Here is a 13990-nt window from a genome sequence, read left to right on the forward strand (position 1 = left end):
GTGAAGTGACTTTGTCACAGGTCTTCTGGAGCAGACAGGGCACAGTGTATGGGATCAGCGAGATCCCATTATATCAAGATTACTGATGTTGGCCCGCATCTCGTGGTCGTGCGGTAGCGTTCTCGCTTCCCACGCCCGGGTTCCCAGGTTCGATTCCCGGCGGAGTCAGGGATTTTCTCTGCCTCGTGATGGCTGGGTGTTGTGTGCCGTCCTTAGGTTAGTTAGGTTTAAGTAGTTCTAAGTTCTAGGGGACTGATGACCATAGATGTTAAGTCCCATAGTGCTCAGAGCCATTGGAACCATTGGAACTGATGCTGTTTACCATGATTGGATTAGGCTGGCTACAGGTGCTAACAGGACTAGCCCCATACCCAGTTTCTGTGCTGAGGATGGGGTACCACCACTCACCATCTGGCAACAGTTCCTCTTGGAGCTGCGAGTAACTTATAGGCCTCATGCACCGACTTCTCCTGCGTATTATACTGCTACTTGTCCACCTCTGGATCGCCTTTTCTCCAATCGTCCACAAGCAACCATGCTAATTGGGATCTGCGTGCAGCACGTGCTGGAGTCGATTTGTATGGGGTATATACAACCCCAAACTGCACTTCTGCTTCTGTCTTCAATGCGATATCTTGTGAAATTTTAAATGAGGGCCCCAACTATGTCTTTACGGATGGGTCTCAACAGGGGGACTACGTTGGTCACTCTTATTTTCCCGGACTGTCTCCTCGAGATCTGACTGCCTCGAGAATTATATGCGCGGAATTATATGCGATCTTGCGGGCACTGGAGTAGATGAGACGTTCTTGAAGTGCTAATTTCCGTAGCTGTTCCGATTCTCTGAGTGTTTGTTCCTTCATTCTCTACAATTGTACCCAACCGATAAAGTGGCCCAGAATATCAGGACAGCCTCCTCCAACTACAACGGATGGGGAAGGTGGTGTCTTTCTGCTGGGTGCTATAATGCATGAGTATTGCAGGGAACGAAAGGGCGAATCTGGCAACCAAGGAGGCGTGTCGTGATCCTAAGTTAGTTCGAAGTGCCATTCCACTACATGCTAAAACCTAGCTGCTGTGGTACAGAGTCTTGCGTCACTGAAAGTATGAATAGCTGGAAGCTCCGTCTAGCAAAGCCCACAACGCGCCTGTGGCGTACCTTTTTTTAAGCCACAAAGACGGGATGAGTCTCTCCTCGCTCGTATTTGCATTGGTCACAGCCCTATGACGCATGACGTCTTGCTCCGGCCGGAAGAGACTCCAATGTATGGGTCTTGTGGTGCACTGATTACTGTACAGGGTGTCCCAAAAAGAATGACCAGATTTTAACTTGTAATAATATTGAGACAAATGCCACTAGGTAACTCAAACAGCGCTAGATGTAATCGGCATGGTCTAGAGCAGGGGCGGGCAAACGTTGCACGCGGTTCATGAGCGCACAGCGCTGCCCGTGTGCTGCTCGCGTGCAGGCGTCGACCGGGGCTGTGGCGACAGCCAGCAGGTTGCGGCAGTGTAGTACCAGGCTAAGCTGCGGACGTTGATGCGAAGCGAGCACTATGTAGTGAACGTTGTATTTCAAGAATCGGAGAAGTGGAGATTTGCTATCTTTTAAAAAGTAATGGGAGAATCATTTTTTCTTTGTGCGGAAACGTGAAAATTCGAAATGTTTAATATGTGGCAGCATTCTCGCTGGTCAACGGAAGTTTAGTATTGAAGGCCATTATAATAAATTTCACAAGGACGAGTACAATTTATTGTCGGATTCTGAGCGGATGGGGAATTGACTGAGCTTAAGAAGAGCGATCTGACGATACCAGATGAATCTGTCGTAGTTGGCCGGCCGGAGTGGCCGAGCGGTTCTAGGCACTACAGTCTGGAACCGCGCGACCGCTATGGTCGCAGGTTCGAATCCTGCCTCGGGCATGGATGTGTGTGATGTCCTTAGGTTAGTTAGGTTTAAGTAGTTCTAAGTTCTAGGGGACTGATGACAACAGCAGTTAAGTCCCATAGTGCTCAGAGTCATTTGAATTTGTCGTAGTTGCTGTTGTCACGAGAGATCTGCGACTTTCTCTCGTCATGTCTCTCATCTAACTGACTTAAAATTTTATGGAGCACTGTTTTTAAGTTTTCAGGACGACAACAATAATAGCCCAGCGGTATGTGCAAGTTATAAGACTGCGCTTAATATGGCGAGAGCTGGAAAACCATTTGCTGAATTAATAAGTCTCGGTTAAGAGCAAACATCATTGATGAAAACTTGCGTAACCGTTTGTGTTTGTCTGTATGTAGAAATTTTGTTCCAGATATTAAACGTATTGTAAACTCCACCTGTGATAAATAAAACGTATCGTAGGTAATAGGTACTCTTTCAAACCATGATTTCCTTCAAGCACTCCTACTAACCTTATTGGTTCACTCAATAAAGCAAGCTAGGAAACAAAACGCATTACAGAGGAAGGAGCGGACAGAGGGTATGGTGGGGATGGGAGATAAGCGGGTGGCCAGCTTGCCCCTGTGTGCACGCGGAACTCCTGTTAACTGCACGCGTGCAAGTGCACCGCACATGTGCAGGATTCCTGCCCGCCCCTGGTCTAGAGTTCAGAAAAAAATCCGCTAGATGTCGCTACGAGCGCTGACCTGGAGCGTGCAGCCTGTCTCGCGCAATATGGCGTCCGCGCAACAGAAGGAGTATTGTGTTATTGAATTTAGTCGTACTCAATCAGTGATCGCAGTTCAGCAGGCGTTTCATATTCGATTTCGTGCTAAAGCACCATCACCAAAGAACATTCGACGTTTGTCGAACAGTTTGAAGAAACAGGGTGCCTCTGTAAAGGCAAAAGTCCTGGCCAGCCACGAGTTCCTGAACAAACAGTGGAACAAATACGACGAGCATTTGAGCGGAGTGTAGTGGACTGACAAGGCAGCCAGTCCACAGAGACGGGTAGCCGAAAGGGCACACGTACACACACGCCGACTGGCGAGGAGTCTGGAACAGGATACGTGATGAATGTGATAAAGAAAAGAACGTAGCTACTAGAACACTTAACTTTTATATCGTCCTTTGGTATACAGCATTCTTGATGATACAAGATTCATGAAGTAACTAATGGCGCCTTGCTAGGTCGTAGCCATGGACTTAGCTGAAGGCTATTCTGTCTCTCGGCAAATGAGAGAAAGGCTTCGTCAGTGTAGTCGCTAGCAACGTCGTCGTACAACTGGGGCGAGTGCTCGTACGTCTCTCTAGACCTGCCATGTGGTGGCGCTCGGTCTGCGATCACACAGTGGCGACACGCGGGTCCTACATGTACTAATGGACCGCGGCCGATTTAAAGCTACCACCTAGCAAGTGTGGTGTCTGGCGGTGACACCACACGGAGCCCCCGCAAGTCTACGCGTCGTGCTAGCCGAGAACTTGCGTTACCTCGCATAACAGTGTGGCGTGTGTTACGGCGTCGTTTGGCCCACAAAACATACTGATTGCAACTGGTACAAGCTCTTCGAGATACTGACAAAATGAAGCGAGTGGACTTCAGCAATGCTATTCTAGAGGACTTGGAAGATGACACTTTTATGTCACGATTGGTATTATGTAATGATGCAACTTTCCATATTAGCGGTAAGGTTCACTATCATAATGTGCGTACATGGGGGCTAGAAAATCCTCATGAATCAATTGGACACAAGGGGGTTCACCAAAAATGAATGTTTTTTGTGCTGTTTCGCAAAGCAAGGGTTATGGGCCCTACTTTTATATCTTGCAATGCTACATAACTGGTTGTTCCCACAACTTGACGCTGACAATTTCATCGGTCAGCAAGACGGAGCACGACCGCACTGGCACAAAAACGTGTGCAGTTTCCTCAATGCCAACGTACCCCAATGTTGGATAGGGCGTACAGGGCTACGAGACCAGGCTTTACACTCTTGGTCTCCTAGGTCCCCTGACTTAACACTATGCTTAACATACCCCCACAGGAAGAAATCACAATGTGTTTACGTTCCTCCCTTACCTCGTGACATTGTAAGATTGTAAGGTGGCTTCTGTCACTGATGAACTACACTCCCGGAAATTGAAATAAGAACACCGTGAATTCATTGTCCCAGGAAGGGGAAACTTTATTGACACATTCCTGGGGTCAGATACATCACATGATCACACTGACAGAACCACAGGCACATAGATACAGGCAACAGAGCATGCACAATGTCGGCACTAGTACAGTGTATATCCACCTTTCACAGCAATGCAGGCTGCTATTCTCCCATGGAGACGATCGTAGAGATGCTGGATGTAGTCCTGTGGAACGGCTTGCCATGCCATTTCCACCTGGCGCCTCAGTTGGACCAGCGTTCGTGCTGGACGTGCAGACCGCGTGAGACGACGCTTCATCCAGTCCCAAACATGCTCAATGGGGGACAGATCCGGAGATCTTGCTGGCCAGGGTAGTTGACTTACACCTTCTAGAGCACGTTGGGTGGCACGGGATACATGCGGACGTGCATTGTCCTGTTGGAACAGCAAGTTCCCTTGCCGGTCTAGGAATGGTAGAACGATGGGTTCGATGACGGTTTGGATGTACCGTGCACTATTCAGTGTCCCCTTGACGATCACCAGTGGTGTACGGCCAGTGTAGGAGATCGCTCCCCACACCATGATGCCGGGTGTTGGCCCTGTGTGCCTCGGTCGTATCCAGTCCTGATTGTGGCGCTCACCTGCACGGCGCCAAACACGCATACGACCATCATTGGCACCAAGGCAGAAGCGACTCTCATCGCTGAAGACGACACGTCTCCATTCGTCCCTCCATTCACGCCTGTCGCGACACCACTGGAGGCGGGCTGCACGATGTTGGGGCGTGAGCGGAAGACGGTCTAACGGTGTGCGGGACCGTAGCCCAGCTTCATGGAGACGGTTGCGAATGGTCCTCGCCGATACCCCAGGAGCAACAGTGTCCCTAATTTGCTGGGAAGTGGCGGTGCGGTCCCCTACGGCACTGCGTAGGATCCTACGGTCTTGGCGTGCATCCGTGCGTCGCTGCGGTCCGGTCCCAGGTCGACGGGCACGTGCACCTTCCACCGACCACTGGCGACAACATCGATGTACTGTGGAGACCTCACGCCCCACGTGTTGAGCAATTCGGCGGTACGTCCACCCGGCCTCCCGCATGCCCACTATACGCCCTCGCTCCAAGTCCGTCAACTGCACATACGGTTCACGTCCACGCTGTCGCGGCATGCTACCAGTGTTAAAGACTGCGATGGAGCTCCGTATGCCACGGCAAACTGGCTGACACTGACGGCGGCGGTGCACAAATGCTTCGCAGCTAGCGCCATTCGACGGCCATCGCCGCGGTTCCTGGTGTGTCCGCTGTGCCGTGCGTGTGATCATTGCTTGTACAGCCCTCTCGCATTGTCCGGAGCAAGTATGGTGGGTCTGACACACCGGTGTCAATGTGTTCTTTTTTCCATTTCCAGGAGTGTAAAAACCAGCTGCTGTAGCTTCACTCATTCCGGGATGAATTCGTCTATCGGCTAGATGTCGTCTGTGCAGCCAGTGGAGGTCATACTGAATATTTATGATGGGTTATTATAACCTTCTCTTTTCTGAGTAATTTAGTATGCAATTTGTTGGTGTTAAGCCCTCCTTCCTAATAAATAATTCTATTTAAAATCGGTTCATTCTTTTTGGGACACCCTGTACATCCTATTTTATTATGACTGTTTTAGTTTCCGACCAGAGGGCAGCGGCAGGTTTGCCAATAGATCACCCTCTATTTTAAGTAGTATTCAAATGTATGTGGTGAGAGTCTTAAGATTCTCTAATGTCCAACTTGCTTCCTAAAAGTTTAGGGAGATTATTGTAAAGTGTTTAAATGTTGACTAAAGCACAGGGAAAAATAAATTGGATGAGTAAATTTTTTTATTTTTTAGCTTTAGCTCTTCCGTGATATTAACACTGGTTTAGTCTCAAATGTAGTACCTTTCAGACTTTGTCCATTTTCTTAATGTTGTGTCGATTCCCTAAGGTCTCGACACAATGAGTGGCTAGGTGCACGCGAACTAACGCAGACGGGCGTAAATTCTGAAACAGGAGACTGGATGAAAACTATAAAGAAAAGAAGAGAGATTTTAATATACTTAACTTTAATGTAGTCTTGTTCTTGTTGAAATACATCTCTTGCATAGTAGTAAGCAATTAGCAATGATACACATGGCGCCTTGCTAGGTAGTAGCGATGGACTAGCTGAAGGCTATTTAATCTGTCTCTCGGCAAATGAGAGGAAGACGTGATACGTCTTGTCGCAAGCTATGTCGTCCGTACAACTGGACGAGGTCATGTCCGTGTCTTGTGACCTGCCATGTGGTGGCGCTAGGATTGCGAGTACACAGTGGCGACACGCGGGTCCGACATGTACTACAGGACCGCGGCCGATTTAAGTTACCACCTAGCAAGTGTGGTGTCTAGCGGTGACACCACACTTAAAGCGTGTGAGATGGGTGATTGTATGAGTGAATTCGAGTGAGGTGTGATTGAGTGCTTGTAATTTTATACGCTTCCTCTTCGCTGTGTGATACGCACCTAACAAACTTTTGTGACATATCTGGGGGCAACGGAAACCCAGTACTGCTCGAAAGTAGTGTACGTTAGAATGCAGCACAGCAGCAAATCAGCTAAAGAAAACGTCGGCCCAGTGCAATGCAATGAATGGGAACTACGATCAGCACACCATAGTTTAAGTAATTGTGTTCCGCCAAGTGCAATGCGGAGACACACGGTTACAAAATAAAACTTCAATAATTTACTGATTGATACACTCCTGGAAATTGAAATAAGAACACCGTGAATTCATTGTCGCAGGAAGGGGAATCTTTATTGTCACATTCCTGGGGTCAGATACATCACATGATCACACTGACAGAACCACAGGCACATAGACACAGGCAACAGAGCATGCACAATGTCGGCACTAGTACAGTGTATATCCACCTTTCGCAGCAATGCAGGCTGCTATTCTCCCATGCAGACGATCGTAGAGATGCTGGATGTAGTCCTGTGGAACGGCTTGCCGTGCCATTTCCACCTGGCGCCTCAGTTGGACCAGCGTTCGTGCCGGACGTGCAGACCGCGTGAGACGACGCTTCATCCAGTCCCAAACATGCTCAATGGGGGACAGATCCGGAGATCTTGCTGGCCAGGGTAGTTGACGTACACCTTCTAGAGCACGTTGGGTGGCACGGGATACATGCGGACGTGCATTTTCCTGTTGGAACAGCAAGTTCCCTTGCCGGTCTAGGAATGGTAGAACGATGGGTTCGATGACGGTTTCGATGTACCGTGCACTATTCAGTGTCCCCTCGACGATCACCAGTGGTGTACGGCCAGTGTAGGAGATCGCTCCCCACACCATGATGCCGGGTGTTGGCCCTGTGTGCCTCGGTCGTATGCAGTCCTGATTGTGGCGCTCACCTGCACGGCGCCAAACACGCATACGACCATCATTGGCACCAAGGCAGAAGCGACTCTCATCGCTGAAGACGACACGTCTCCATTCGTCCCTCCATTCACGCCTGTCGCAACACCACTGGAGGCGGGCTGCACGATGTTGGGGCGTGAGCGGAAGGCGGCCTAACGGTGTGCGGGACCGTAGCCCAGCTTCATGGAGACGGTTGCGAATGGTCCTCGCCGATACCCCAGGAGCAACAGTGTCCCTAATTTGCTGGGAAGTGGCGGTGCGGTCCTCTACGGCACTGCGTAGGATCCTACGGTCTTGGCGTGCATCCGTGCGTCGCTGCGGTCCGGTCCCAGGTCGACGGGCACGTGCACCTTCCGCCGACCACTGGCGACAACATCGATGTACTGTGGAGACCTCACGCCCCACGTGTTGAGCAATTCGGCGGTACGTCCACCCGGCCTCCCGCATGCCCACTATACGCCCTCGCTCCAAGTCCGTCAACTGCACATACGGTTCACGTCCACGCTGTCGCGGCATGCTACCAGTGTTAAAGACTGCGATGGAGCTCCGTATGCCACGGCAAACTGGCTGACACTGACGGCGGCGGTGCACAAATGCTGCGCAGCTAGCGCCATTCGACGGCCAACACCGCGGTTCCTGGTGTGTCCGCTGTGCCGTGCGTGTGATCATTGCTTCTACAGCCCTCTCGCAGTGTCCGGAGCAAGTATGGTGGGTCTGACACACCGGTGTCAATGTGTTCTTTTTTCCATTTCCAGGAGTGTATATCAAAGACTAGCATTTAAAAACTGTATTACGAACCTGGCTTTTATCTATGACATCGATCCCTAAAAAAATTCATTTCTTATATTAAAAAACTAGGAGTCCATGGCAGAGTGCTGCGCGGTCCGTCCCGCCGGAGGTTCGAGTTCTCCCTCGGGCATGGGTGTGTGTGTTGTTGTTAGCATAGGTTAGTTTAAGTAGTGTGTATGTCTAGGAACCGATGACCTCAGCAGTTTGCCATGTTCAAAAGTGTGAATTCCTAAGGGACCAGAGTTAGATATATAGACTCGCCGCCCCATTCCCATTTCATTAACGTTTTACAAGCCATGTGGAAAGATAATATTGCTTATCTCGTCTGGACAATCAAACATAGCGACTCAGATCAATAAAGTAGAACTGTACTGAAAATGTGCGTTTTAGAAATTCATCATAAATTACGCACGAGCCAGGTATGCAGTGGTAACATTACCTGAGCCGGCGTCCCGTCTCCAGCCATCCTGATTTAGGTTTTCCGTGATTTCCCTAAATCGTTTCAGGCAAATGCCGGGATGGTTCCTTTGAAAGGGCACGGCCGCTTTCCTTCCCAATCCTTCCCTAACCCGAGCTTGCGCTCCGTCTCTAATGACCGCGTTGTCGACGGGACGTTAAACACTAACCACCACCACCAACTGAGCCGGCCGCTGTGGCCGAGAGGTTCTGTTCGCAGGTTCGAATCCTGCCTAGGGCATGGACGTGTGTGATGTGCTTAAACCTAACTAACCTAAGTAGTAATAAGTCTAGGAGTCTGATGACCTGAGATGTTAAGTTCCATAGTGCTTAGAGCCATTTGAACCATTTGAACAGTACCTGATTATCTTCACACTTCTAAAAGCAATCTTTACAAAACTGTATTTCCAGAAAATCAACGTCCTCTGCGTTTGCATCTCTGTGTTCTGCTAATTATTCCCAGACTGCTCAGCAGCGTGATCGATACGAGATTCGAATGCTCTATAGGCAGCAACAACAATACTGACAACCAAACACCATTTTACTTGTACTGGAACCTCTGTGGCGCAACATGTCTACCATTAAAAGCTTCTGTCTGAAAAAGTATCCGGTGTACAAGTACGACCCATCGAGTAAAAAGAGGAACATCACTTTCATCACACACCAAAAACAAGCTAGAAACCTTACGGAGTCAACCAGCATATTTGTTCCTCCTACGTTCGTTCATCTGGTGAAAACACCACGAAGGTAAAATTAGAGACTGAAGCTCACACAAAGGCTTACATAGAATAGTTCTTCCACACGATTGAAACAGAAAAATGGGAAAGTAGTAGTACCGTCCGCCAAACACCATGAGATGGGATGAGAAGTTCCGCCTTATGCAAGACACCTTGTGTGGTGTCTTGCATAAGGCGGAACTTCTCATCCCATTTTCTTAGCAAGCATGGAGACAACAAGAAGAACTGCACCGCAAGATGATTACCGTGAGATGGCTCGTGAAGTGTAGGTGCAGATATAGAGCGCAGGCCATTCTTTTTCTGTTGGCCATTTTTTCCGTTTGTGGGTGACCTTGTGTTTCAAAGGATCCGGAGGTGAGGGGGCGAAGTAGGAACAGAACACTTTGGCAGCCATCTCGCACACTGACAGCCGCTTTTAAGGTATGCACTCGTTAACAACCGCAACATTAGCCAAAATTGTACGGCAATCAATGGACTGTTAGACGAGTATAGATTGTCAATCAGGTCCTGATTTTCACACAACACTTCGCTGTAGATAATAGCATCGCTTGCAAAAAGTCTGAGCTCACTACGAGTATTAATGATATCTGCCATGTTATCAGCAGACAGAATTAACAGCCTCAATACGTTGCCCTGGATCACGCGTGAAATTACTTGTACAACCTGCCGATGGTTCCTCCCCAATCAAAATAACAATCTATGATCTCCCTACCAAGCAATCCTCAATCCACTCACACATTTTGCTTGATACCCCACATGGTCATGTTTTTGTTAATAAGCGTTTTTGTGGTATTGAGTGAAATGCTTCTGGCTTTCAGTGGGCCGCGTGAGGAAAGTAAAATAGACCTCAGAGTTCAGACTTAAGACACTAAGAGTATACAACAGATGCATGTCAAGAATTTCGGACGGTAATTTTGTGGAATACTTATTTCACCCTTTCTGTAGACAGGTCGGACGTGTGATTTCTTAAAACTATTGGACACAGTTCCTCATTTGAGTGATCTACAATATACAATAATTGAAAGACAGGCTGGTTCATCTGCAAATTCTTTGTAGAATTTGGAAGTGATTACAACAGGCCCTGAGATAATATTAAGTTTTACCGATTTCAGTTGCTTGCCAGCACAAGTGACAATAATATCTATTTCAGTCATACTTGCAACGGTGCGAATTAGACTGGGGCATTACTCCTGGGATTTCCTTAATAAAGCAAAATTTGAAAACTTTCTGCTTTTCCATTCTTACCTTCAGTTTCGGCTCCTACGTCCACCATCAGTGTCTGGAGAGTAACTTTGGTACCACTGACATCGAAAGCTCAGTGCACTCTGGTCACATTTACAAGCTAAGGTTCTGCTGAGTTACTCATTGAACTCATTGAACTTCACGCATTATCCTTTTGAGAGCGAAATGCTTGCCATTCGGGACTGTCAATCCATACCCCTATGCTTTGTTTTATATCTACTGTGTTATTTGCGTCTGATGAATGTTTCTCTATGACTATTAAAAGGTATACATGTCTCTGTTTATTAGCCTCGCGTCCCATGTGCCAGTAAATGACTCTGGGAACTCGATATACTTCGCTAGCAAGGTGGCTGTGAAGGCACTGCTCGAAGGTTTGAGAAAGGACTTGGTTGCAAGGAAAAGCAACATACGAGTTGGAGTAAGTATAGTTCAGTACTGCACACTATAAATACTAGAGTTTACAAGAAGTGTATGAGTTACCTTTTTGCCTTCTTATTTTTAATGAATAGATCTGTATTTTTGAGGTCAGCTGATGTAGACTTTTCTAAAGGTATCAATACCTTCCTTTAGCACCTTTTAATGATATTGTTGTTGTTGTGGTCTTCAGTCCTGAGACTGGTTTGATGCAGCTCTCCATGCTACTCTATCCTGTGCAAGCTTCTTCATCTCCCAGTACCTAATGCAACCTACATCCTTCTGAATCTGCTTAGTGTATTCATCTCTTGGTCTCCCTCTACGATTTTTACCCTCCACGCTGCCCTCCAATGCTAAATTTGTGATCCCTTGATGCCTCAAAACATGTCCTACCAACCGATCCCTTCTTCTAGTCAAGTTGTGCCACAAACTTCTCTTCTCCCCAATCCTATTCAACACCTCCTCATTAGTTATGTGATCTACCCACCTTATCTTCAGCATTCTTCTGTAGCACCACATTTCGAAAGCTTCTGTTCTCTTCTTGTCCAAACTAGTTATCGTCCATGTTTCACTTCCATACATGGCTACACTCCATACAAATACTTTCAGAAACGACTTCCTGACACTTGAGTCTATACTCGACGTTAAGAAATTTCTCTTCTTCAGAAACGATTTCCTTGCCATTGCCAGTCTACATTTTATATCCTCTCTACTTCGACCATCATCAGTTATTTTACTCCCTAAATAGCAAAACTCCTTTACTACTTTAAGTGTCTCATTTCCTAATCTAATTCCCTCAGCATCACCCGATTTAATTTGACTACATTCCATTATCCTCGTTTTGCTTTTGATGAGGTTAATCTTTAATGATATGCAATACGTTAAACATTATAACAGAACGCTCACTTTTTGCCTTGCCACGTGCTCATAGGATCACGTTAGGAAAGCCATTAAACACAAACTTAACTTTCACATTTATATTAACGATATAATTCAAACAGTTTCAATGTTTCGAAGTTCCAGGTTTACCGAGGGGAAAGTTTCAGCAATGGGGTAATTGACAAGAACACCTTAGTACCCGTTTCATTCCAGAACATTGAATTTTTATACACTTAGTAGTGCCACCTTAATAGATGTACAGAGTATAATAATGCCAGTGTATAAAATTAAGAAAACCACGCCAATGTATATTAGGTATCATTAAATGACACGCCTTTTTATTGTTTACAAAACTGTTTCCATCGCACATTTTATGGGCAGCCACCTGCGTTTAAACTGAAACAGCTTCATTTTATTTATTGCAGTTGGTGATCAACACTGTGAGTCAAAAAGCAAATAAAACAGTGCACTTACAATCTTCAAAAGGCGGCCGGTGTGGCCGAGCGGTTCTAGGCGCTTCAGTCTGGAACCGCGCGACCGCTACGGTCGCAGGTTCGAATCCTGCCTCGCGCATAGATGTGTGTGATGTCCTTAGGTTAGTTAGGTTTAACTAGTTCTAAGTTCTAGGGGACTGATGACCTCAGATGTTAAGTCCCATAGTCCTCAGAGCCATTCGAACCATTTTGAATCTTCAAAATGAAATCGCATTCGGGAGTACGATGATTCAAACCGGCGTCGGGCCATCCTCATTTAGGTTAGCCGTGATTTCCCTAGATCGCTTCAGACAAATGTCGGGATGGTTCCTTCGAAAGGGCACGGCCGACTTCCTTCCCTAATCCGATGGGACCGATGGCCTCACTGTTAAGTTGGTTGACTTGGGAGAGGGAACCAATCAAAATGGATTATATGATCAGTGGTGTAATGTTGTTTTGTTCAAATGACAGTTTAACACTTCCTGCTGATTGTTATTATCCTTTTCTCATGAATATTCTTCCAACATTCACAACTGTGAAAAATTTAGGATACATTTATTGTGTTATCATCGTTTTTTATCATCAGGATTGTTGTCAGTCTTGCTGTCTGTGGTTTTTCTCTTTGATCATCTGTCTATTGCTGATAGTAGATACATTTGAAAATTATAGTCAGTAAACACAGGATATTTACACACCTGTTGCAAATATTCCAAATTATGTTATTTTGAAAATTATTTTCTTTTGTGTGCCATATATCTTTCTCACATATTTTGAACATCTGTAATTCAACATTGCAAAAGCAAGACGGAAAAGACACCTTGATTACACTTTACAAAACCATTGCATTATTTATCACGTTGAAATAGATGTGCAATGTGAAACACCAAAATTCATCCACATGTTTTGGGCCAAATAACTGAAAATGTTAATGTGGCCTATAGCAATGCTATAATTAAATATTTCCTCAGAGGTACTTCTTTGAGAAGCCATTATTTTTTTAAGTTAAAAATTGGTAGATCAGTTTTTTGCTTAGACACTTTGTGGATAGAATACACCACAAACTACCTTTGCAGATGATCAACTTTAAAAAAATGTACTCTCTGTCACTAGCTAATTTAACAAATTTTAAATTTGGTAAATGTTTATCTACTGAATACTACTAATAAATTACCCTTTTTCCTTATCCACAAGTTCACAACTTCCTTCTCTTGTCTGTTTCTAAATATCAACACGTAGAAGTACAAAGATAATTATAAAAAACGTTTATTTCTATTTCCTGAGAGAAAAGATTGATTTCGATTGAGCTTTGCAATTTCTGTTAGAAACAAGTTTTCAGTTTTTCTCTGCCAGGGCTAATTTAACAAAAATGGGCAAATACTAGTATATAAATGTAAACTTATTTTTCGGACTTCATTTAATTCAAATGCTTCATGCTGTTATTTCTTGATCGAAATCAACCTTATGAGGAAAACGTAGGAAGGTAATGCCCAAGGCTGTATTCAGAAAAAGCATTCACTTTCTAGCA

General features: G+C 46.0%; 1 protein-coding gene across 1 annotated transcript in view; it reads left to right on the forward strand.

Moving 5' to 3' along the window:
- Positions 1–13990, forward strand: part of LOC126237462 (dehydrogenase/reductase SDR family member 11-like) — a 62086-nt gene that overhangs the window by 20494 nt on the left and 27602 nt on the right. Inside the window, exon 3 of the mRNA XM_049947600.1 lies at positions 10988–11117. Coding sequence (XP_049803557.1) covers positions 10988–11117 — 130 coding nt within the window. The remainder of the gene's footprint in view (positions 1–10987; positions 11118–13990) is intronic.

This window comes from Schistocerca nitens, chromosome 2 (genome assembly GCF_023898315.1).
Source record: "Schistocerca nitens isolate TAMUIC-IGC-003100 chromosome 2, iqSchNite1.1, whole genome shotgun sequence".
Lineage (NCBI taxonomy): Eukaryota > Metazoa > Arthropoda > Insecta > Orthoptera > Acrididae > Schistocerca > Schistocerca nitens.